The following is a 26,552-nucleotide window of genomic DNA, read 5'->3' as shown; positions in this document are numbered from 1 at the left end:
AGATTATGTATGTGTTGGCTTTCTTGTGGCGGCAATCGCAGAGAAAAGCAACTATCTCTTCCCTAAGCTCACATAAGGCCGCTCTCTTGAGAGCATTATTACCTTTGCCACTGAACATCATTATGTAAAAGTAGATCATGATGATTAGCAGACTATGAAACAAGCGATATTGAAGGCTAGATTTGACCCCAACCTGTGGGTTCTCTGTTCCCTCCATCTACCCTCACATTGAATTGTGCAAGGCAGATCGGGTTTCAGGCATCTGGTCAGCACTGCCTGGCTTTGAGTCAACAGATTCTGACAGCGTTGAGGAACGATGTCTTAGGCCAACCAGAACACAGGCTGTTAAAGGAAGTGAAGACAGACCTCCAGTGACAGTAATCACACATAAATCAGCATCTCCAAAACAGTTGGATGAATGGTCAAAGACTTTGAAGCATCCACGAGAAGTGGGTATGAAGACGTGGGACCATTTGAAGTGATAAGAAACTCTACAATTTACATCCTTATGATGGGTTACAGTTATTAGCCTTTGTTTTGAACAACCGTGAACATGGCGTAAAGTTTTATAGAGCTGTGGGTGGTGGAAAGCAAGATCTGGCCGATGGATGGAGAGCCATACATTATTTCCTTAACCTCTCTGGGATATGTGGGACACAAGCTACACTTGTTGCGAATCCAGCCAACATGTCAGATTTCAAAAAGTATTTTCGGCAAAAGCAAACAATGCTATTATCTGAGGATAGCACCATAGTAAACAAAGAGAGAGAAGCATATTTCAACCCTGCAGGCGCGACACAAAGCGCAGAAATAAAAATATAATTCATACCTTACCTTTGATGAGCTTCTTTAGTTGCCACTCCAATATAAACATCACAAATGGTCATTTTGTTCGATTAATTCCGTCGACTACAAAATATCTCAAAAGTTACCTGTAAACTTTGCCAAAACATTTGAAACTACTTTTGTAATACAACTTTTGTTATTTTTTAACGTAAATAATTGATAGAATTGAAGACGGGATGATCTGTGTTCAATACAGGAGGAAAACAAACTGTAGCTAGCTTTCAGTACACTTCAAGTTATCCTCGTCCAAGATGGCCGTACTTCTTCATTACACAAAGGAAATACCTCAACCAATTTCTAAAAACTGTTGACATCCAGTGGAAGCAATAGGAACTGCAAGAAGGTCCCTTAGAAATCTGGATTCCCAATATAAACTCAGTGTTTTCTATCCAAATATACTACTAACATATCTTATCTTCTGGAGATGAGTAGCAGGCAGTTGAATTTCGGCGTGTATTTCATCCGGACGTGAAAATACTGCCCCGTCACCAATAAGTTAAGGGTCTGACCAATGCAACCACCAATTGGGGAGAGATGTGTCCAAAAACTGAAACAACCATTTGCTGAATTTGAAGAAAGGTTCAAAGCAAAGGTGGTTAGACACAGAGGGTTACCTGACATGGAAGATGAAGATGCACTCAATTCCTCCAAAAATGGGCAATCACACATCAGATGGTGCAATCCATACACAATGATTTGCGAAAAACTTTTTTTTCCACAACTACTGATTGGGAGAAACAAAACTACGCCAACATCATCGACAGGCTGTCACAACTGGACAGAGACATCAATCAACACAATAAACCTGCTGTCATCAGAGTTGTGCAGGTTCTAAGTGAAACCAACAACATTCAATCAATCAATCAATCAAATTTATTTTATATAGCCCTTCGTACATCAGCTGATATCTCAAAGTGCTGTACAGAAACCCAGCCTAAAACCCCAAACAGCAAGCAATGCAGGTGAAGAAGCACGGTGGCTAGGAAAAACTCCCTAGAAAGGCCAAAACCTAGGAAGAAACCTAGAGAGGAACCAGGCTATGTGGGGTGGCCAGTCCTCTTCTGGCTGTGCCGGGTGGAGATTATAACAAAACATGGTCAAGATGTTCAAATGTTCATAAATGACCAGCATGGTCGAATAATAATAAGGCAGAATAGTTGAAACTGGAGCAGCAGCACAGTCAGGTGGACTGGGGACAGCAAGGAGTCATCATGTCAGGTCAACATTATTCGTTCAGCAGAAGAAAAACCTGGTGTATGTCATTATTGCTGGATTTCTGGCATCGAGAATGTTGGAAAATAAAATATTTATGAGAAATGGCGAGGAGAAGCATGGTCTGTCTAAGGGAAAATGGACACAGGACAACAGCCCCAACGACACAATGCTGATGTGCAAATTTATGAAGCTCTCTCCGGCTTAGCAGTCAGCAGGGGAGTTTGCTGGATGTCGTGGAGGTAAACTAACACACCCCCTCTTACATCCCATCTCAGCTGGTGTACATATGAAATCGGATGGAATATATGTGAACATGATGGTTAACAACTTTGCAGTAGATTGTTTAGTAGATACGGGCACTGAAGTCACTGTATTGCCCATATCTTATGCAAAATATATATGTCCTCAGTACACGGGCAAGAAGATGAGAGCAACAGGAGTGGGGGGGAAGACATATGAAACAGCTTTCCGATGTGTTTACTAAAAGTCATCCGTTGGAAAACTCTGAGTTTATGTTCTACAAAGATGGTTCAAGCATTGTGTAGAGGGGTGTGAGGAAGGCAGGCTGGGCAGTTACTACAGTGAACAATGTGATAGTGACAGACACGTTACCTGCAGGAACATCAACACAGGTGGCAGAATTGGTGGCTTTGACAGACGCATGCAAACCGGCTGAAGGAAAAACAGCTAATATCTACACAGACTCAAGGTATGCTTTGAGCGTTACCCAGGATTTAGGGAAAATATGGAAAAACTGAGGATTCATGACATCGCTGGGAGTTCCTGTGAAGAATGGACCAGAGGTGATGGCTCTACTGAATGCTCTCCAGTTACCTGGACAAGTTGCAATTTTGAAAATGAAAGCACATGGAAAAATATTTACAGACGAGAGTAAAGGTAATGATTTGGCTGTCACATAACCTGATTAGGAAATACACCTTGGATACATTGCAACACATTAGAAACATCCAAAGCAGTGCACCAAATGATAAAGTGTGGGAATGGATGGCTGCAGGGTGCAAACTCAATCAAGAAGGTGTGTGGAAATACAACCTGAGATGTGTAGCGCCAAATGCACTCTTACCCTACTTGGTGACACAGATCTACTCTTTGGCACACATTGGTGTGGACAAGATAGTCCACCGTTTTGTGGGCAAATGGTGGAATCCTGGTGTGCTGAAAGAGGCTGAGGATGTTGTGGCGAATTGCAACATTTGTATGGAAAACAACACCAAGGGCCGAGGGAAAGTACAGACACGACGAGCGCCTGCCCCACCAGGACCTTTCAGACATCTACAGCTTAACAAAATAACACTGCCCAAATGTAAAGGACATGAAGATGTGCTGGTTGTTGTTGATCGTTTCTCATGATGGGTTGAAGCCAACACTACAAAAAAAGGAACTGCACACACAGCTAAAATTCTGACTGAGAAATCATTCCCAGATGGGGATTTCCAGAACTATTAGATTCTGACCAAGGCACTCATTTCACAGGAAAAGTGTGTCAGGACGTAGCTTGTCTTCTGAACATAGACTGGCAACTACACTGCCCGTACCATCCTCGATCGAGAGGGCAGGTAGAACGCAAAAATTAAGTTTTGAAAGAGAGACTTTCAAAGATGCATCAAGGAGGGATTGCATGGCCGGATGCATTGTATTATTTAGTATACGGGCAACACATAACAAAACCACAGGGTTGAGTCTGTTTGGGGTCGTCACAGGTCGACCCATGTCACTACCAGGCACGTTAGATTTGAGAAAAGCAGACGTTCACTTTATGAGTGACACAATGCTTAACTATTAACTATTGCATACAAGTAAAAGAGGCTTGGGGAATAACACCCGAGGGGGGACATGACGTAGTGCCAGGACAGTGGGTGATGGTAAAAAGAAGATGTAACAGACACATTAGGGCCAAACAAAAGACTCCAGTATGCAAGTATGCATTTCAATAGACAGTCACTGCAACAACTGATTTAGAGCACTCTCGTCTGTGTACCTGAGCGTAGAATAACCGCTTAATTTACGAACGCTCAACATCGTTTGAATATGGTCTGTGTCAGTAAACATCGCCAAAAAATTGAACCAATTTGGTTAACTTTAGCTAGCTATGACAATTGGTTTGTCTTGCTAGTACTCTATGGATTAGGATTATGGTTCATTGTTTAGCTAGCATGTCTAAACAAAAGACTCCACTTCGCCAGATGATGACCCACCAAGTTAGCCAGGTGTGTCTGACGGTGATTACGGCTATCTATTGTATAATAATGCCAAAATATTTGTATCTGGAATTTATCTTTCAGCATTAGTAGAACACGCCTGACTCTCCTCCCAGGACACAAACACTTTGGTGGAAAGCTGCTGCCATCCCACGTGACAAAAGCAGCAGTGTGGCGTCTCTACAAGGAATCGATGACAACACTTGGTATGTAAAGCATAAACAACACATTTTGATTATTTAATTGACCTCCAACATGATTGGCACTACTTTTATTGATCTCACATTATTTCTGTATTTTCCAGAGGTATGTGTAGTCGGGCTGCGTGTTATCATTTTAACTTCCAGTTTACAAGATGTTTCTGTATGCAGTGCTGCTGGTCTGTGAAACTAACATGATAATGATGCATAAAAAAATATTACGTTTTACATTACATTTTCTTTTCATTAACTTAATGTAATTTTGTTGTTTGCAAGTGCACTATCCTTCTGCCGCTAGGTCCCATCTACTTTTTAACTCCTCGCAACTGTAGTAGCCAAAACAAGAACAGGTTTGTGCTCTGGTATTGGGCCTGGCGGACCACACACAAGCTCCATCAGTCTGGACCATCACTTCCTGATCACAGGTCACATCAAGTTTGCCCCCTGACTGGTGCTCATCAAGCAGCACTTCAGAAAGACCAGTGAACACTGCCTGAGATTGCTGGCAACAACACCTGACTCCGTACTTCAGGCCGCTGCCACAGTTCAAGCAGTACCAGCACTTCAGCTGAATATAATTTTCATTGCATTGTATGAGGTTATTTAAATTTAGGAGGTGAATTGATGTTACGCAAGGATGTAATGTCTTAAATGTTTTGGTTATTTCCTGTTTTACAGCGTCGATGCTCTGGAGCCTGGTGTTTTTGTCACCAAGGAGTGTTCCGACTCAGTCGGACCAGGTTTCAGCTGCTGCGCAAGATCATCCTTCCATAGATGATCTGCCTGTACAAGCACCACCTGGACTGGACACAGCTAGACATAGTTATGTTTTTGAGAAGATCAGGGAGTTTTGCAACGAAGAGGATCTGGACATCAAATGCCCTGCACCAAAGTCATGGGCAGGACAGAAACAGGATCTCCAAAAATAGATTCCCTTGATCATGTGTGGTTCGGAGGGACCCGTCATCAGCACTATCTGCAGTGCCTCTATTCAAATGACTCTCTCCTAACACACACACCACTAGGCCATTACTAGCACATTTGCCATCACTATCACATTAGTCTCCCGCCTATATGCTGCCTATAGACTTGAATACACTGGCCACTTTAATAAATGAAACACTAGTCACTTTAATAATGTTTACATACTGCTTTACTCATCTCTTATGTCTACTGTATTCTATTCTACTGCATCTTAGTCTGTGCCGCTCGGATATTGCTCATCCATATATTTATATACTCTTAATTTCATTCCTTTACTTCAATTTGTGTTTATTGGGTATATGTTATAAAATTGTTAGATATTACTGCACTGTCTGAGCTAGAAACACAAGTATTTCGCTTCACCCGCAATAACATCTGCTAAACACGTGCATATGACCAATAATATTGGATTTCATACGTTGCTGCTACTATTTTTTCTTTATCCTGCTGCTCAGCCACTTTACCCCTGATTGTAAGTATATAACTACCTCATCTATCACTGATATTGTTCTTGTACATATGGTATATTATTATTTTTATATTGACACCATCTATTTCTGATTTTGCTACTATGCAAGTACCCATTTGGCTGTACCGTTTACACCTTATGTAGAGACCCATCCACTTGGCAAAATGTGGCTGTAGGTTAAAGCATTTCTTTCACATGACCCATCAAATTTAGACAAGTGTGTCTGGGTAAGCATCATCTGATATCTATAAAATATTTTTATCTGGACACTTTGTTTACCTGGAATTTGTCCTTATTGTAGGCTACTACTTTTACCACTTTTAGTCCTAATCTTTACTATACTACTCACTGTTTAGCACATGAGCTCACATGTGAATCCTTATAGAGATGGGTGGGGCTGGCTTAAGAGGGTGTAAACAATGCTGAATGGGTGTAGACAAAGGAGAGCTCTCCAGTAGGTACCAAAACATTCAAAGGCCATTTTCTCAAAAGTGATTATACGAGTTTATCATCTTTCAAAGCAGAATTACTTTCCCATTGTTCCTCAAAAATGCAGTGTATGATATTCCATTTTGTAGCTCTACATAACACCGATTTGAGCCAGTTGGTCACATATAATGTCCCACAGCTGACAGTAAATGTCAGAGCAAAAACCAAACGATGAGGTCAAAGGAATTGTCCATAGAGCTCAGAGACAGCACCACCAAGACTCTTCCTCGAGCTGGCCACCCGGCAAAGCTGAGCAATCAGGGGAGAAGGGCCTTTGTCAGGTACGTGACCAAGAACCTGACGGTCACTCTGGCAGCGCTCTAAACTTCCTCTGTGGAGATGGGAGAATATTCCAAAAGAACAACCATCTCTGCAGCACTCTATCAATCAGGCATTTATGGTAGAGTGGCCAGACGGAAGCCACTCATCAGTAAAAAACCCTCCTGGAGTTTGCCAAAAGGCACCTAAAGACTCTCAGACCATGATAAATAATATTGAACTCTTTTCCCTGAATGCCAAGTGTCACGTCTGGAGGAAACCTGGCACCATCCCTACGGTGAAGTATGGTGGTGGCAGCATCATGCTGTAGGGACGTTTTTCAGCAGCAGGGACTGGGGGACTAGTCAGGATCAAGGGAAAGATGAATGGAGCAAAGTACAGACAGATCCTTGATGAAAACCTGCTACAGAGCACTCAGGACCTCAGACTGGGGCGAAGGTTCACCTTCCAATAGTACAACGACCCTAAGCACACAGCCAAGACAACGCAGGAGTGTCTTCGGGACAAGTCTCTGAATGTCCTTGAGTGGCCCAGCCAGAGCCCGGACTTGAACCCAAACCAACATTTCTGGAGAGACCTGAAAATAGCTATTGGGGTTGGGGTGTTTAATCAATTTTATAATAAGGCTGTAACATAACAAAATGTGGAAAAAGTCAAGGGGTCCGAATACTTTCCGAAGGCACTGTATATGATATACATTGTAAACAGTAGTGGGCCGAGTATCAAACATTGGGGCACCCCTTTATGTAATTTAGAGGGATCACTAACATATAATAAGGCTGTAACATAACAACATTTGGAAAAAGTCAAGGGGTCTGAATACTTTCCAAATGCAATGTACATAGGACATGTTATCATTGATCACTTTAATAATGTTTACTAATTTCATATGTATATACTGTATTCTACTCAATGCCCTCTGAAATTGCTCGTCCTCCTAATATTTATATATTTCTTAATTCCCTTCTTTTAGATGTGTGTATTGTTGTGAATTGTTAGACATTACTGCACCTTTGGAGCTAGAACACAAGCATTTCACTACACCAGCAATAACATCTGCTAAATATGTGTATGTGCCCAATAAAATTTGATTTGATGAGCTGTCGATTTCCGCTAGATTTCGCCACGCTGCCACTTCAAGTTTCAGCACCACAATGTTAGTTACTCGAATCTGGCTTGTTGTGAGGTCAATAACTCTGATAAATACATCATGAGCAAAAAACTTTGTTTTTAATCATATCAATTATAGTAGTAGCAAGCTATCAAAGTTTACCTCCGGTCCTACTTACCATCTAAAGCGCTCCCCTTCTCAAACGGAACAGAATATATAGGCTAGTCCGCGCGCACGATATTACATTTAGAATTATTTAAAAAAATATATTTTGGGAAAAAGCCTTTGTCTCTCCTCCTGAACTGCCTACATGCACAGCCACTGGTTCGGCAGCACACAAAAAAAAGCTGTCCGGGCTCATCCATTGTAATGTGTAATGCAGCCTCGTTTTATTTACTCCATACCAGCAGTGCAAATGACTCAATTAAGTTCATTTTCATCAAAATATTACTTTGCTCTTTGCTTCTCCGAGCATGCACTTCGTACAGCCTATGGATCATTTGATTGACACCACACTAAATACCTAAAGGCGCACTTGATATTATTGCGTGCCCAGCTCAGAATCAGAGATGAGGGGCAGCGTCAGGCCTAATAAGCAACTAATTCTAAAACACTGAGAAATGTTGAAATTAGTATTGTGCTGACATTGCTTTCATCAATTACAAATGACATGACCCTCCCCCTTTCCTTGCAGATCCCCATTCTGTACATTGTGAACCATCCCTTACATGATTCCTCAGAATTCTTTGTGAATACAGGCCCTGGGCTCTCTCTGGCTTTACCTTCAGCCAGTCTGGCCATGAGCTGCAGGCGCCCAGTGGTGCCCAGGTCGATGCCTGTCCTCTCCAGCTCGTCGTTGTCCAGGAAGGAGCTGGCGTTGGAGGCATCTGTGCGCTCAGTCACATGGCCCACCTTCATCGGCCGGCCAGCCAGCTCAAAGCCGTTCAACTGATCCAAAGCCTTCTTGGCACACTCTGTGTCTGAGAACTGGAGAGACAACACATGCCAATGAATTGACTATGTTTACATGCACACCAATCAGGATTCATAAAGACATTGAAGAGTCAAATTCAAGGAGTTTCTTAAGCACTTAATTGTCATTTTCAAGGACCTCAATTTTATATTTAATTGTAGTAATATAGAAAAAGCACTCCCCCCAAAAAATGCATGCAAAAAAGTATGCATTAACAATAACAAATGGTCTTCCCAATGGCATTAAGCATTGACAACCACATTATTACTACATTCTAAAATATGTCAGAATAATGTGGGCTCTAAAAATGGACTACATGCATTATTGGCGTTTTTTTTTTTTATACTGGAAGGTGCTCCTGACACAAACACACTGTCCAAGTAGTGGTAGCTAATCATGTTATAATAGAACACATTCCAAGGAAAGCCAAGTTGAACCCAACATTCAATGTTTTCTTGCTTATAATGTTGGCACATGGTTTTACCGCAATGAGCACAAGCAATATGGTCGGAACACTGAATCGCAATAAAACTGCAGTATTGAATTGCAATGACGAAGGTATGTGGACACCTGCTTGTCGAACATCTCATTCCAAAATCATGGGCATTAATATGGAGTTGGTCCCCCCTTTGCTGCTATAATGGCCTCCACTCTTCTGGGGTGGCATTCCACTAGATGTTGGAACAATTCTGCAGGGATTTGCTTCCATTCAGCCACAAAAGCATTAGTGAGGTCGGCACTGATGTTGGGAGATTAGGCCTGGCTCGCATCCGGCATTCCAAAGGTCTTTGATGGGGTTGAGATCAGGGCTCTGTGCAGGCCAGTTCTGTATGGACCTTGCTTTGTGCACAGGGCATTGGTATGCTTAAACAGGAATGGGCCTTCCCCAAACTGTTGCCACAAAGTTGGAAGCACAGAATAGTCTAGAATGTCGTTGTATTCTGTAGCTAAAATATTTCCCTTCGCTGGCGGCCTAGCCCGAACCATGAAGAACAGCCTCCAGACTATTATTCCTCCTCCACCAAACTTTACAGTATGCATTGGGGCATGTAGCGTTCTCCTGGCATCTGCCAAACCCGGATTCTTCTGTTGGACTGCCAGATGGTGAAGCGTGATTCATCACTCCAGAGAACGTGTTTCCACTCCAGTCAACACTTGGCATTGCGCATGGTGATCTTAGGCTTGTGTATGGCTGCTCGGCCATAGAAACCCATTTCATTAAGCTCTTGACGAACAGTAATTGTGCTGACATTGCTTCCAGAGGCAGTCTGAGAACTCGTTAGTGAGTGTTGCAACTAAGGTCATACGATTTTTATGCGCTACACGCTTCAGCACCCCCGTTCTGTGAGCTTGTGTGGTCTCCCACTTCGCGGTCGGAGCTGTTGTTGCTCCTAGAGGTTTCCACTTCAGAATAACAGCACTTACAGTTGACCGGGGAAGGTCTAGCAGGGCAGAAATTTGACGAACTAACTTGTTGGAAAGGTGGCATCCTATGACGGTGCCATATTCGAAGTCAATGAACTCTTCAGTAAGGCCATTCTACTGCCAATGTTTGTCTATGGAGATTGCACGTGTGCAACTGTCAGCCAGGGGTGCGGCTGAAATAGCCAAATACACTAATTTGAAGGGGTGTGCACATACTTTTGTATAAATAGTTTACATATAGAATTGAAATGCATATAGAATCGCAATATATATCGTATCCGCACCTAATTATCGTGATGATAACATTGTATAATGAGATCCCTGGGAATAACAATATGGTCGTTGTGATATAACGTTTATTTCCCATCAGATTATAATATATGTCCATGGAAATCGGATTGTAAGGGAAATTGTTCTATTTGCAAAGCATGTAAACGTTTTAATCGAACAATTTCATTATTCTGAGTATTCACAATAATCGTAGTATTGTGTGCATCCATTGACTGGATTGAATGTGCTACTTACAGTGATGAAGCCATATCCTTTGGATCTCCCCGTCTCACTATCCATCATGAGCTGAATACTCTCAATCTGGTGGAAGGAAATGGATTACAGATTAAAGTCTACATAGCACTGATATATTGTAGACCTACAATCTGTCTCCCCCTTCTTTTTGAAGGACTACGCAATTGGTTGCATTCAAGACAATGTCGTTTTTATTTATCTCAGTTTGTCGGGTAGCCTGTCTTTTCGGTCATGTTGTGGTATTAAAAAGATGCTAATTTCTCCAGTCATGTGAAATGACATAGAATTGGATGAAATGGGTAAATATTTATTTTTCCCAGGCCCTGCATGCAGATCCTAATAAACGCTTCTGCTCAGCTCTAGGTTTGCTCTATGCAACACACGGAGCAGGGTTAACCTCCCCTTCCATGTAAGAAAGTGATGATGACTATCATGCTTTTAGGGAAAGAGGATCATTTTGTAAATTTATTAAGAATTGTTGTGCATTAACTGCTTGTCAGAATGCAGGTTCGCCTCCCTATCGCAACTTGAATGCGCCTCGAGAGGAATATATCTTACAGAACACACAACAAGCCGACTATGTAAATAGGTAAACTACTCTACTATGGGGTTGTCTGATTTTGTTTTAATAACAGCATTACATGGCAAAAATAGTAGCACTGGAAAGTTACATCCTTACCTGAATGCTAAAAGTAGTGGCTTTGAATTGCTTTGCAAGCAGCTGCAGTAGGCTACACAGTTGGGTTGAGCGCCACATTATAGACTATTTCATTCCCTTCTTCTGAACATCGTGGTGTCAGTAAGGCCTGGCTCGCAGCTGGCATTCCAATTCATTCCAAAGGTGTACGATGGGATTGAGGTAAGGGCTCTGTGCAGGCCAGTTCTGTATGGACCTAACTTTGAACAAGGGGGCATTGTCATGCTAAAACAGGAACGGACCGTCCCCAAACTGTTTCCACAAAGTTGGAAACACAGAATCGTCTAGAATTTAATTGTATGCTGTTGCATAAAGATGTCCCTTCACTGGGGGCCTAGCCCGAACCATGAAAAACAGCCCCAAAACACTATTCCTCCTCCACCAAACTTTACAGTTGGCACTATGCATTGGGGCAGGTAGCGTTCTCCTGGCATCCGCCAAACCCAGATTATTCTGTCGGACTGCCAGATGGTGAAGCGTGATTCATCACCATCCAGTGAAAGCGTTTCCACTGCTCCAGAGTCCAAAGGCGGTGAGATTTACACCACTCCAGCCGACACTTGGTATTGCGCAAAGAGCTGTTCGTCAGTAACAGTCACGCATGTCAGTTCAGTGCACACAGCTTAACAGAGAAGATAAATATTTGGGAATATATTTCGTAGAACAGACATGCTTCTGGATTAGGTTATGTCATCTCTAAACCACCCCCCAGAGATTGTTATTGCAGTGACGGAGAATTTTAACCCCTGCAATCGCTCACCTGCATTCTGTTCAGAACAGTACTTTTTGCAAACATTCACTGAGTTATATATACTTATAACAATGACTTGGCCTACGGTTCACAAATCTACTCATCACATTAGGCATTTTACCTTATGTTAGTCTCCAAATGTGATGGATGCATGCAATGCGTTATTAGAAAGGTGATTTTTGTGGTGTGTGTGAAAAAACAGCTTCCCCAAAGTTGACATTTATGCGACGCCTATGGTACATTGTACAACGCCTCTCACCTTTCCAAAAGGCTCAAATATTCCTCGTAGCATCTCCTCTGTGATGTTAAAGTGTAAGGATCCGACGTAGAGTCTCATCGGGCCAGCGTTGCCCTTCTGCAGGTTGTTGGCCATGGCAGCAGCCCTGTTTTTCTCAGCCTAGAGAAAGCACACACAAAGTGAACGTAGGGAAACGGTGCAGATTGCCTCAGGCTGTTTAAATAAAAGGCTGTCAAATTATTTAAAAGAATGAACAACAGAGTTAACCGCAGAGATTAATCATAACTTAATTAATTAATCATAAGAAACGTAAGAAATTCAAGTTCAAATTTGAAGCTATTTAGGTATAATATATTTTGATTATAGGGGAAGAAAACACATTTTTATTTGCTTTGTAATTTTCACATTTGCATAAGTATTGAGACCCATTGTTGAAGCGCCTTTGGCAGCGAGTAAAGCCTCGAGTCTTCTTGGGTATGAAGCTACAAGCTTTGCACACCTGTATTTGGGGAGTTTCTCCTATTCTTCTCTGCAGATCCTCTCAAGCTCTGTCAGGTTGCATGGAGAGCATTGCTGCACAGCTTTTTTCAGGTCTCTCCAGAGATGTTCGATCGGGTTCAAGTCCGGTCTCTGGCTGGGCCACTCAAGGACATTCAGAGACTTGTCCCGAAGCCACTCCTGCGTTGTCTTGGCTGTGTGCTTAAGGTCATTGTCCTGTTGGAAGGTGAACCTTCGCCCCAGTCTGAGGTCCTGAGCAGGTTTTCATCAAGGATCTATCTGTACTTTGCTCCGTTCATCTTTCCCTTTATCCGTAGGGATGGTGCCAGGTTTCCAAGGGATGTGGCGCTTGGCATTCAGGCCAGAGTTCAATCTTGGTTTCATCAGACCAGAGAATCTTGTTTCTCATGGTATGAGAGTCTTTAGGTGCCTTTTGGAAGATTCCAAGCGGGCTGTCATGTGCCCTTTACTGAGGGGTGGCTTCCGTCTGGCCACTCTACCATAAAGGCCTGATTGATGGAGTGCTGCAGAGTTGGTTGTCCTTCTGGAAGGTTCTCCCATCTCCACAGAGAAACTCTGGAGCTCTGCCAGAGTGACCATTGGGATCTTGGTCACCTCCCTGACGAAGGCCCTTCTCCTCCGATTGCTCAGTTTGGTCGGGCATCCAGCTCGAGGAAGAGTCTTGGTGGCACAATTAGGCACATTGGGCAGTCTTGATACAACATTTTGAATAGATATGCAATAGTTCATTGGATCGGTCTAAAACGTTGCACACACACTGCTGCCAACTAGTGGCCAAAGTCTAAATTGTGTCTGGGCTAGAATAATTCATTGTGGCCTTTCTCTTGCATTTCAAAGAAGGCATGTGTTTTTCTTTGTATTATCTTTTACCAGATCTAATGTGTTATATTCTCCTACATTAATTTCACACTTCCACAAACTTCAAAATGCTTCCTTTCAAATGGTATCAAGAACATGCATATCCTTGCTTCAGGTCCTGAGCTACAGGCAGTTAGATTTGAGTATGTAATTTTAGGTGAAAATTGAAAAAAAGGGGTGGATCCGAATGATGGAGGACACTGTGTTCTTGGGGACCTTTAATGCTGCAGAAATGTTTTGGTACCATTCCCCAGATCTGTGCCATGACACAATCCTGTCTTGGTGCTCCACGGACAATTCCTTCGACCTCAAGGCTTGGGTTTTGCTCTGACATGCACTGTCAAATGTGGGACCTTATATAGACAAGTGTGTGCCTTTCCAAATCATGTCCAATCAATTGAATTTACCACAGGGGACTCCAATCAAGTTGTAGAAACATCTTGAGGATGATCAATGGAAACAGGAGGCACCTGAGATCAATTTTGAGTCTCATAGCAAAGGGTCTGAAAACTTATATAAAATAAGTATTTCTGTTTTTGATTTTTAATACATTTGCAAACATAAAAAAAAAAAAAAAACTTTTCTCTTTGCTATTATGGGGTATTGTGTGTCGATTGCTGATGAAAATGAATTTTATAATAAGGCTGTAACGTAACAAAATGTGGGGAAAAAGTCAAGGGGTCTGAATACTTTCCGAAGGCACTGTATATGATATACATTGTAAACAGTAGTGGGCCGAGTATCAAACATTGGGGCACCCCTTTATGTAATTTAGAGGGATCACTAACAGTCTGTCATAGCGCTAAGGAAGTTGTATGATTTGGCCTGTTTAACCGAGACAGTGCTCCTATTTCTCAATAGCTTAAATAGCTGCAAATCAGCTAACTAGCCAGTTTGTTGAGCCTTGGCCCAGGCTTGATTCCTTATCAAGAGGAGGTCTGAGAGTACCAAGAGTTAGTTTGGTTTTTAAACAGGGCATGTTTATCAGCCAGAGGTAAAAATGGATGAGGAAAATTCAAGTTCCAAAACAGGGTGTAGTTAGTAGAAAAAAGCTCTGAATAATACAGATAATTAAGGAACGCCTGGAGCGGTGAATACATTTTTTTGTTTTTAATTCTCTGCACAATTATTTGAGGGTCAGAGTTTTTCAAATTGGTATCTCAAATGCAAACAATAGGGCAGTGGCGACGGTTAGTCAGGAAAAGGTTAATCAATGAGGAGTTTGATAGTTTTTTGGGGGCTTATGGCCACATATTTTGGGAACAGAGATGCTGAGAGAGCATGATGCCATAAGAGAAGATTTTACATAAATAATCCCCCCTCCCCCCTTTTTTAGTCCATCCCATCTGAAAATGTTGTAGTCCGAAATGGTGTATATGTCTTTCAAATCTTGGAATGTTCTCAAACCAATACTGTCCATGATAATGGCATGGGTACGGATTCCACATATGGACCATTTGGGGGATTTGGGGGATGCAAAAGGCTGCCCTCCAGATCGCAAGGCATTATTGTGAATGGGCATGCAATTTTGATTCCCAGTTACATTGTGTGAGCAATAATAGGACCAAAGCGTAGTTTACATTGGGATATATTAGTGAAGACCACCTCTTGCAGGGCAATAGGAGACGACATATTTCTCTCTATACTCAGCCAGGGTGCGAAATTATAATTTGTAAACCAATTTGGGATGGGACGAAATGCTAGTGCCTGGAAATACAATTTCAAGTTTGGTACAGATAGTCCTCTTACACATCTCCCTCTTTTCAAATTTGTTAATTTTATATCAGGGCTTGCTTACCGTGCCATATATATTTTGAAACCGCACTATGAATTTTACCCCAATAGCTGGAAGGGGGAGACAACAGAAATTCAGCCGTGGCAATTAATTTATTTTGACAATGTTCTGCCGGTAAAAGAACTGGGAAATTAGTCCATCTACTGAGGTCGGATTGAATTGATTTGAGCGTGCTGTTAAACTTTTTGGCAATGGTTATCTAAGGAAGGAAATATATCTATTCCCAAATATTTAAAATGGGAACCGATTGGGATTCTGTTTAGTAGAGATGGCTTCATAGGCAACAAAAACAGCAGTGGTGAGATGGGATCACCTTACTCTAGTTATTCTGAAATGAATAGAGCAGGTATTGCCTGTTATTACTGTGGCTGTGGGATTGGCATAATATACAGTATTTTAATCATATCAATAAAACCTTTCCAAAATCGACCAATCTAGTCTATCAAAAGCTTTTTCTGCGTTGAGAGATAGAACTGCGCAAGGAGCTTTGGTTTCTGATGAAGCATGTAAGATACGTAATAGAAGGAGGTTATCTGAGGATACATTTTTAAAACAAACTGCTTTGGTCCAGATGTATCAATTTGGGTAAGTAAGCTTCGAGACAACAGAATAAAAAATAAAAGTTTAAGTTCATCAAAGATAGAGTGCGATAGCGAGCGTCCTTGCCTTTTTAAAATTTTTATAAAAGAAAATTAGTGCTGTATTTAGCCCTTCTAAATGAACCTCTGTTAACGGCGGTGTTATGGGCTCCCGAGTGGCGCAGTGGTCTAAGACACTGCATCTCAGTGCAAGAGGCGTCACTGCAGTACCTGGTTCGACTCCAGGCCACATCACATCTGGCCGTGACTGGGAGTCCCATAGAACGGCGCACAATTGGCCCAGTGTTGCCCGGGGTAGGCCATCACTGTAAATAAGAGTTTGTTCTTAACTCACTTGCCTGGTTAAATAATAATCATCATCATTTCAGGTAACAGTGGACCTAATTGAACCCAACATTTTAAATCGACCTCAAGAGGAATACAGTCACAACCAGGTGATTTGCCTTTATTCATGTTATCAAATGCCCTTTTGAGTTCATAGAGAGAGATTTGGGCTCCTAGCACACCGGCTTCATCAGTTGAGAGAAGAGGAGTTCTTAGTTATTTTTTAAAAGATATATCTGGCTTGGTGTGGATTTACAATCAGAGGTGTATTCTTTATTGAAACGGGAAAATCTTTGTGGTTGAAAATTCACCCGAATCAGATTCAATAGTTGCAGTAAGCGGATATTGCGAGTCCAACTCGATGGATAGCAATTTCGCTCTGTCTTATTAATAGAGTTAGTTCTGACACAAATTTGAAGAGAGTAGTAGCTACCTAATCCAAAAAAAGTGTTTGTTGAGAACGCTCTAACGTTGTTAACAACTTTTCCAATTCTGATATCTTCTTTATTTGTGATTTATTCAGCCCAGATGCAAATGCAGTTGCGTTGTTTTTATTAAAACCTTTGATGCGCCCCATAGAATCCGAGGATCATCAACAAATGTTTTGTTAATCAATACTAATTCATTTCATTCAGTTTAAAATGGTTAATTTTCTAGTAAGGAACCACTAAAGCGCCATCTTGTGGCTCTTTAAAGGAGATTCTGACATCTGTATCTGCCAGTAATAAGCACGATGATCAGATACGTACGTCAAATTTTTACTTTATTGATTAAACAGGTCAACATTCAAAAGGCCGCAGGACCAGATGGATTACAGGGACGTGTACTCCAAGCATGCGCTGACCAATTGGCAAGTGTCTTCACTGACATTTAAAACCTCTCCATGTCTGAGTCTGTAATACCAACATGTTTCAAGCAGCCACCATAAAGTTATTGGGCACAGGGACTAAGGTAGCCTGCCTAAATGACTACCGACCCGTAGCACTTATATCTGTAGCCATGAAGTGCTTTGCAAGGCTGGTCATAGCTCACATCAACACCATTATGCCAGAAACCCTAGACCCACTACAATTTGCATACCGCCCCAACAGATCCACAGGTGATGCAATCTCTATTGCACTCCGTAATGCCCTTTCACACCTGGACAAAAGGAACACTTACGTGAGAATGCTATTCATTGACTACGGCTCAGCGTTCAACACCATAGTGCCCTCAAAGATCATCACTAAGCTAAGGACCCAGGGACTAAACACCTCCCTCTGCAACTGGATACTGGATCCTGGACTTCCTGACGGGCCCTCCCCAGGTGGTAAGGGTAACAACACATCCGCCACGCTGATGGGGCTGCTCAGGGGTGCGTGCTCAGTCCCCTCCAGTACTCCCTGTTCACTCATGACTGCACGGCCAGGCATGACTCCAACACCATCATTAAGTTAGGGCGGCAGGTAGCCTAGTGGTTAGAGCGTTGGGCCGGTAACTTTGCAAGATCGAATTCCCGAGCTGCCAAGGTAAAAATCTGTCATTCTGCCCCTGAACAAGGCAGTTAACCCACTGTTCCTAGGCAGTCATTATAAATAAGAATTTGTTCTTAACTGACTTGCCTAGTTAAATAAAGGTAAAAAAAAAAAAAAAGAAAAGTAAGTTGGCCACAACAGGCTGATCACTGACAACAACGAGACAGAGACCTAGCTTTGTGGTGCCAGGACAACAACCTCTCCCTCAACGTGATCAAGACAAAATAAATGATTGTGGACTACAGGAAAAGGAGGGTTGAGCACGCCCCATTTCTCCTTGACGGGACTGTAGTGGAGCAGGTAAAGAGCTTCAAGTTCCTTGGTGTCTACATCACCAACAAACTAACATGGTCCAAGCACACCAAGACAGTCATGAAAAGGGCTTGACAAAACCTATTCCCCCTAAGGAGACTGAAAAGATTTGCATGGATCCTAAAAAGGTTCTACAGCTGCACCATCGAGAGCATCCTGACTGATTGTATCATCATCCGACAGCAAGACACTACAGAGGGTAGTGCGTATGGCCCAGTACGTCACTGGGGCCAAGCTTCCTGCCATCCAGGACCTCTATACTAGGCGGTGTCAGAGGAAGACCCTAAAAACTGTTGAAGACTCCAGTCACCCTAGACATAGACTGTTCTCTCTGCTACCGCATGGCAAGCGGTACCAGAACGTCAAGTCTAGGTTCAAGAGGCTTCTAAACAGCTTCTAACCCCAAGCCACAAGACTCCTGAACACCTAACCAAATGGCTACCCAGAATATTTGCATTGCCACCCCCTCTTTTACGCTGCTGCTACTCTCTATTTATTATCTATGCATTGTGACTTTAAATACTCTACCTACATGTACATATTACCTCGACTAACCGGTGCCCCCACACATTGACTCTGTACCAGTACCCCTTGTATATAGCCTCGCTATTGTTATTTTACTGGTGCTCTTTAATTATTTTTTACTTTTATTTCTTATTTTATTAAGTATTTTTCTTAAAACTGCATTGTTGGTTAAGGGCTTGTAAGTAAGCATTTCACTGTAAGGTTGTTTTCAGCACGTGACAAATACAATTTGATTTGAAGCGGTCACTTGAATTTGGGGCGGCAATTTGGAAATTGGCTGCTGCCCTCCGGTACCCCTGATCGGCTACTACACCGCCGGCGGTACCCAAGCAACCAGCTCATAGCTGTTGCTGCAGTTCCCATTCCCACCCCATTCCCGCTTCTCCCGAAGTTCAGAGATTTGCAACCAAATTTCCTACCATGTCTAAGAGACCAAAAATATCAGGAAGCGAATATATATAAAAAATATTGTAGAAATAATGAGAGAAGAGGCACAATCTCTAAGCCAAAGAGATTCGCTGCTGAAATGTATCAGCGTACAGCAATGCCCATCAAGCCATTGTCGAGAACAAGTCTCCAAGGACATAAATTCACAGAGACAGACGAGACCCCGTTCGCTAGTTCTAGCAGCAAAGAGGGCGAACCGGAGGATTCCGAGCCATCCATTTCCACCTATGATGACCGCTCTCTGGGTGGACAATAATAGGTTGTGCACCAGTTGAGCCACACCTCCAAACAATGCCAGCGGAGACCCTACTATCTGGGACACGGACTCAGATTTGTCTTTCTACGTCCCCAATGACAGTGGTGCTGCTATTGCTAAATCCAACTCCCAGACAAAAAACATAAACGATCCCAGGGAGTGGCCAAAAGATATGAATGGATCTTTACGGGACATTTTAGTGCATGCTGGGCAATATCAGAATAAGGTGGGGAATTTCCCAAGAGATGAGACAAATATTTTCGGTGGCCCACTACAATAGGAGGATGGGAAACAGGGTGAGAGTGGAGAGACCATGGCTCATTTATTCCAAGCAAAATGATGCAGCCTTCTGTTTTTGCTGCAAAATGTTTTCACATGAGGGCAAATCTGAGCTGGTCAGGGATGAAACCAGGTACTGGAAGAATCTGTGCCACCTCCTCAGCTCACATGAGAAGCTGCATGACCATCTAGATAGTTTCTAGAGGTGGAAGGAGCTGGAGAACAGGCTGGTGTCCAAGCAAACTATCAATGCCCAATCCCAACGGGCTATTGACGGAGAGACTCTCCATTGGCAGCAGGTGCTGCAGAGGCTCATAGCCCTGATACACGTAATGGTCACCCAGAACATACATGGGACCACCGACAGGCTGAATGTGGAAATGCTGGGTATCTTTGATTTGATTTAAGGACCATGGAGAAGCTACCAAGAGAAAACATTGCTGACTGCAATGCAGCACAACAGCAGAGGGAAGAGGCCACTATGTGGGCCACAAAATGAAGAAATGGTGAAATTTAATGTTGGACAATCCAATTCAATATGTAAATAAACAAAATTAGTTAAGGTTGGGTCATTGACAAAAAAAATATTTTACACTGCTCCAGCAAAACGAGGCCCGCCATGCATTTATGAAAGCACTTGTTTCCAAAGTTCAAATGATCTCACTCTTTTTACAGTTCTACAGGATTATTAAATGATAATATGTTATTTTTATTCTAATTGTAACAATGGTCGGGTCGTGCCATGTGTGATAACAGGTGTCTTTATTAGAAATAAACTGTTACCTACTATAGGCAGTTGGCTGCACAGTGATTGAAACATTGTAACTTTCCGATACAGGGGTTAAAGTAAAATTCCTTTATGCCCGCTATATGTGCACGTGCGCACCAATTTTTTTTATGGGCCTAATCATAGATTTACATATAGAATTTGAGCCTATTTCTTCCTATTCAAAAACGTGGTAGGCCTACAGTGCCTTGCGAAAGTATTCGGCCCCCTTGAACTTTGCGACCTTTTGCCACATTTCAGGCTTCAAACATAAAGACATAAAACTGTATTTTTTGTGAAGAATCAACAACAAGTGGGACAAAATCATGAAGTGGAACAACATTTATTGGATATTTCAAACTTTTTTAACAAATCAAAAACTGAAAAATTGGGCGTGCAAAATTATTCAGCCCCTTTACTTTCAGTGCAGCAAACTCTCTCCAGAAGTTCAGTGAGGATCTCTGAATGATCCAATGTTGACCTAAATGACTAATGATGATAAATACAATCCACCTGTGTGTAATCAAGTCTCCGTATAAATGCACCTGCACTGTGATAGTCTCAGAGGTCCGTTAAAAGCACAGAGATCATCATGAAGAACAAGGAACACACCAGGCAGGTCCGAGATACTGTTGTGAAGAAGTTTAAAGCCGGATTTGGATACAAAAAGATTTCCCAAGCTTTAAACATCCCAAGGAGCACTGTGCAAGCGATAATATTGAAATGGAAGGAGTATCAGACCACTGCAAATCTACCAAGACCTGGCCGTCCCTCTAAACTTTCAGCTCATACAAGGAGAAGACTGATCAGAGATGCAGCCAAGAGGCCCATGATCACTCTGGATGAACTGCAGAGATCTACAGCTGAGGTGGGAGACTCTGTCCATAGGACAACAATCAGTCGTATATTGCACAAATCTGGCCTTTATGGAAGAGTGGCAAGAAGAAAGCCATTTCTTAAAGATATCCATAAAAAGTGTCGGTTAAAGTTTGCCACAAGCCACCTGGGAGACACACCAAACATGTGGAAGAAGGTGCTCTGGTCAGATGAAACCAAAATTGAACTTTTTGGCAACAATGCAAAACGTTATGTTTGCGTAAAAGCAACACACCATCCCCACTGTCAAACATGGTGGTGGCAGCATCATGGTTTGGGCCTGCTTTTCTTCAGCAGGGACAGGGAAGATGGTTAAAATTGATGGGAAGATGGATGGAGCCAAATACAGGACCATTCTGGAAGAAAACCTGATGGAGTCTGCAAAAGACCTGAGACTGGGACGGAGATTTGTCTTCCAACAAGACAATGATCCAAAACATAAAGCAAAATCTACAATGGAATGGTTCAAAAATAAACATATCCAGGTGTTAGAATGGCCAAGTCAAACTCCAGACCTGAATCTAATCGAGAATCTGTGGAAAGAACTGAAAACTGCTGATCACAAATGCTCTCCATCCAACCTCACTGAGCTCGAGCTGTTTTGCAAGGGGGAATGGGAAAAAATGTCAGTCTCTCGATGTGAAAAACTGATAGAGACATACCCCAAGCGACTTACAGCTGTAATCGCAGCAAAAGGTGGCGCTACAAAGTATTCACGTAAGGGGGCTGAATAATTTTGCACGCCCAATTTCTCAGTTTTTTATTTGTTAAAAAAGTTTGAAATATCCAATAAATGTCGTTCCACTTCATGATTGTGTCCCACTTGTTGTTGATTCTTCACAAAAAAATACAGTTTTATATCTTTATGTTTGAAGCCTGAAATGTGGCAAAAGGTCGCAAAGTTCAAGGGGGCCGAATACTTTCGCAAGGCACTGTACCTGTTTGACAAACACAATTATGCTATCCATAGATGTCGGTATAGCCAAATCCTACAATACTGTCCCATGCATTATTTACAAACAAGACACTCTGATTTTATACTGTGTAAGAACTGCCCTCCTAAAACTTTAGGCCCCCAACCCATTCACTATGTTGACTGAGCTTTCCTCTTAAAAGCAGCTCCCAATGTCCCCTCATTGTCCCTAAACAAAGGATTGTGTTGTTAGTGTCTGCCTCCTTTTCAAAAAAGCCCACCTTGGGGGAAGAGACTGTGGCCCAGAGCAGGAAGTACCACCCAACACAAGTTGTAGTCTTTCAGAGACTTAACTCTTTTAAGAGTTTGATTATCCCTTCAAACATAGCTTGCGCTGTTTTCAGGTCATGGAGTCGCACCTGTGTCGCATTGGCTGTCTTCTCCAGACTTTACACTTCGGTTGAACAGGTATCCAATTTAGCAGTGAGCACTACCAGTGATTCATTTACAGGTTTTCATTGTAAATCGAGGGCAGAGGTAATCTCCTCACAAACAATCTCTCGTATAGTACAGGCCAGCTCTTTCAGTTGTCTGCTGTTGATAGTTGCCATGTTCCCACAGTTGAATTGTGGATGGACAAATTCTAGCTGCTGGTGCGTAATAGACCTGCTACTTGCTGAAATGTAATAGACCAATGATGTCCCACACCTTATTTAAAGTATTTTATGTTTAGTATTAGGAAGTTGTAGGAAATTTGTATGTTCATTGGTAGTAATTTGGAAAATAAATCCATGAAAAGGCCACACGTTTCAATGCATGTCAACAGAACCTCACCGAAACCTCAAAATAAACTGTTTTCTAAGACAATAATATCTCAGCCAAGGTGCATTCAACAAGGGAAATAGTTAACATAATCCATTTGTTTTGTGTTAGCAGCGACCGTTCGTAACATTAGCTAACAGTCTGAGAAGGTAGTGTGCCGCGAACATAAGTGTGTGTTTCAGGTCTTAACTGGCGCAAAAAAATATATTAATTGGCTATGTAGACTTTCCACTATATTTAGTAGGAATAGCGAAGTCATTTTCAGTTTGAACATTGTCGCTAAAAAGTCACAGTAATCCTTACAAAAAGTAAATGTTTGATGCTTCACCATAACATTTTGCAATGTTCATTCAACTGAAATTGTTACTCTGGCAACATGTTCACCACAAACAGAAGCCTTGTTGAACTCGCCTCAGGTGTGATATAAATGTAAAATATCATACAGCTATTAGATCTTGCCTAGGCTACTTCTTATCCATGCCCAACATGAACTAGTCACAAGCTGCTACTGTACTAGAAATGAGACAACAAAAACAATAGCTAAATGGAATTGAAGTTCTGTTTGAATTCAAATCATTGTGGGAAATTAGTGTTGAATCTAGAGGCAATCAGCCATGGCATTCTAAATATTCTTGTTTGGTTAGCCAGCTAGCTAATGTTAGCATAACTGACTAGCTACTTCTGTGCAAATATGTTTTTGCTATGATTTAAAGAAATACCTGAGAAAGTGTTTATGGTTGAACTTTCTTTAAGTTTTCCTTAACATTTGTAGCTGAAAGCTGCACGCATAGTGGATGGTCTCTCCACCACAAGAAAGGTTGCTAGCTGTCGAGAGCAAAGAGTGTGTGAGCTCAAAGGAATGTGTGCGGAAACAGACTGTGGTCTAATTTTTTTTATATGCGATTAAAGGGTGACTGCACTTCATGATTTGGCCTCGTTTAAGGCTTGGTTAATTAAGAAATGCTGGTTAGTGGCATTACTAAATTCAGGGGGTGGTTTGATGTGGGTGACTCATGTGTGTGTTCGTAGGTGGGACAAGTTAGCCAAATTATTTAGCCAATTAGCTTCAGCCGGTTGGTGTGCGACCGTGGCAAAATTAATTTAACTTTGGATAGATCATCTCCGGGGCTAGGGACTGTCAATAAATTACAATGTATATGAGACAATCTTTTCATGTTGCACACCTTTTAGTTCTCATTAAATGCTTTTAATATTTGTATAGGCATGTCTACAATTTACAGTTAACACATTGTCCCATGTACATTGTGTAATTTGCCAATGGTTCCCAACTAGCCCAATAAGGATATCCAAAGTCAACTCAAATTTACCACAGGTATTACGATCAGGTATTACAACCTTCATTTATGTTGTGAAGCAGTCAAGACAAGTAGCGGTTTTGAATTCAATATAATTATTCTATTTACACTTTGTAGTCAATTTTGACAGAATAAATGTTTCTGACTCATATTGATGACACATAGGCTGTTTTCTAAATGAGAAGTTGTTTTTTAGGGGCAGTTGCTCTTTAAATGTGTTATTTTTTAATTGCGGCATGAAGATTTCAAAATGTAACAGTAATTAACGCGTTAACATTGACAGCCCTAGTTAAAATAAATAGAAAGAATAAAATCCCTGTGAGATGATTACTAACCATTACCTGTGAGGCCTGAACAATTATTGGCACCCCCAGAAGTCGCTGGCCAGACAATCCTATAGCCAGTGGCACCGAGTTGGCCTCCACAAACTCGATGTAAGCAATCCCCTTCGACCTCCTCGAATTTCTGTCAGAGATCATGCGCACATCTCTCACCTTGAAAATTAACAAAATAATCTGTTTTAGAATGGATGGAGCATAAGAAGAGAAGACATTGCTAAATCCATTGCTCTTGTTGGCTGTGAATAACACCTAAATACATTTACTTTTTTTAACACCCATCTTTTCTAAATAAAACATTGAGGCTTGAACTAAAAGGTTAGAATAAATAAATAAAAAACTATTGTAAATTGCAAAGTTTCATGTTTACTTTGGTGTTAAATAGCTTTCTGAAAAAAACTGGAGCAAACATCTCACCTGGTGCAAATGCTTAGCAAATCGGTGGCCACATTTTTTTTCGGCAAGAATGACAATGACATTACAAGTAAAGACACTCACCTTTCCTACTGCAGAGAAGAACTCCTCCAGGTCACGTGGTCGGATTCTGGCTGCCAGCTGCATGCAGAACACTGTGCGAGCGTCCCTTTCCTCTGGAGTCAGGTTGTCTATTGGCTGCCTGTAGAAACAAAGCATTGAATTACTCTTATGTGGTAAAGCCATTTTTTGTTTTCCAGTGGCCCCAATCTTGTATCAGCACTGTAAAAGTTGTAAAAGCACTTGTGTATTTATTTTACTATATTTTGTCAGGAAATTGGTAATCTGGATAACCCAGAACAAAAATCTTGTGCCTGCTCCTGTCTGCAAGTTTCGGGCAAATTTACTGTGGGCCTACGTTTTAAATCCCAGTATGGTAACGTATGTTACGATACCATTTATGCTATCGTGGGGCAAAAAAGTATTTAGTCAGCCACCAATTGTGCAAGTTCTCCCACTTAAAAAGATGAGAGAGGCCTGTAATTTTCCTCATAGGTACTCTTCAACTATGACAGACAAAATTAGAGAAAAAATCCAGAAAATCACATTGTAGGATTTTTAATGAATTTATTTGCAAATTATGGTGGAAAATAAGTATTTGGTCAATAATAAACGTTTATCTCAATACTTTGTTATATACCCTTTGTTGGCAATGACAGAGGTCAAACATTTTCTGTAAGTCTTCACAAGGTTCTCACACACTGTTGCTGGTATTTTGGCCCATTCCTCCATGCAGATCTCCTCTAGAGCAGTGATGTTTTGGGGCTGTTGCTGGGCAACACGGACTTTCAACTCCCTCCAAAGATTTTCTATGGGGTTGAGATCTGGAGACTGGCTAGGCCACTCCAGGACCTTGAAATGCTTCTTACGAAGCCACTCCTTCGTTGCCCGGGCGGTGTGTTTGGGATCATTGTCATGCTGAAAGACCTAGCCAAGTTTCATCTTCAATGCCCTTGCTGATGGAAGGAGATTTTCACTCAAAATCTTACGATACATGGCCCCATTCATTCTTTCCTTTACACGGATCAGTCGTCCTGGTCCCTTGGCAGAAAAACAGCCCCAAAGCATGATGTTTCCACCCCCATGCTTCACAGTAGGTATGGTGTTCTTTGGATGCAACTCAGCATTCTTTGTCTTCCAAACACGACGAGTTGAGTTTTTACCAAAAAGTTATATTTTGGTTTCATCTGACCATATC

At 41.8% G+C, this 26,552-nt stretch overlaps 1 protein-coding gene across 17 annotated transcripts in view; it reads right to left on the bottom strand.

The window, feature by feature from the left end:
- The window catches only part of rbm39a (RNA binding motif protein 39a), a 58,484-nt gene that overhangs the window by 9,975 nt on the left and 21,957 nt on the right, over positions 1 to 26,552 (bottom strand). For 4 of the 17 annotated variants that reach the window (XM_090240611.1, XM_090240606.1, XM_090240612.1 and 1 more), the window contains 5 exons: positions 25,379 to 25,492; positions 24,878 to 25,036; positions 12,443 to 12,580; positions 10,736 to 10,801; positions 8,595 to 8,799 (listed from right to left, as the gene is read on the bottom strand). In XM_090240611.1, coding sequence (XP_090096737.1) covers positions 8,595 to 8,799; positions 10,736 to 10,801; positions 12,443 to 12,580; positions 24,878 to 25,036; positions 25,379 to 25,492 — 682 coding nt within the window. Of the gene's footprint in view, positions 1 to 8,594; positions 8,800 to 10,735; positions 10,802 to 12,442; positions 12,581 to 16,402; positions 16,493 to 24,877; positions 25,037 to 25,378; positions 25,497 to 26,552 lie in introns of those variants that run through there. The other 13 variants (XM_021609074.3, XM_090240610.1, XM_090240605.1 and 10 more) reach the window with 4 other exon arrangements.

This window comes from Oncorhynchus mykiss, chromosome 7 (genome assembly GCF_057628025.1).
Source record: "Oncorhynchus mykiss isolate SJ-2025 chromosome 7, ASM5762802v1, whole genome shotgun sequence".
In the NCBI taxonomy this organism is placed as follows: domain Eukaryota; kingdom Metazoa; phylum Chordata; class Actinopteri; order Salmoniformes; family Salmonidae; genus Oncorhynchus; species Oncorhynchus mykiss.
The sequence above is the reverse complement of the archived record's forward strand: the minus strand, read 5'-3'. Positions and strand labels throughout refer to the sequence as shown.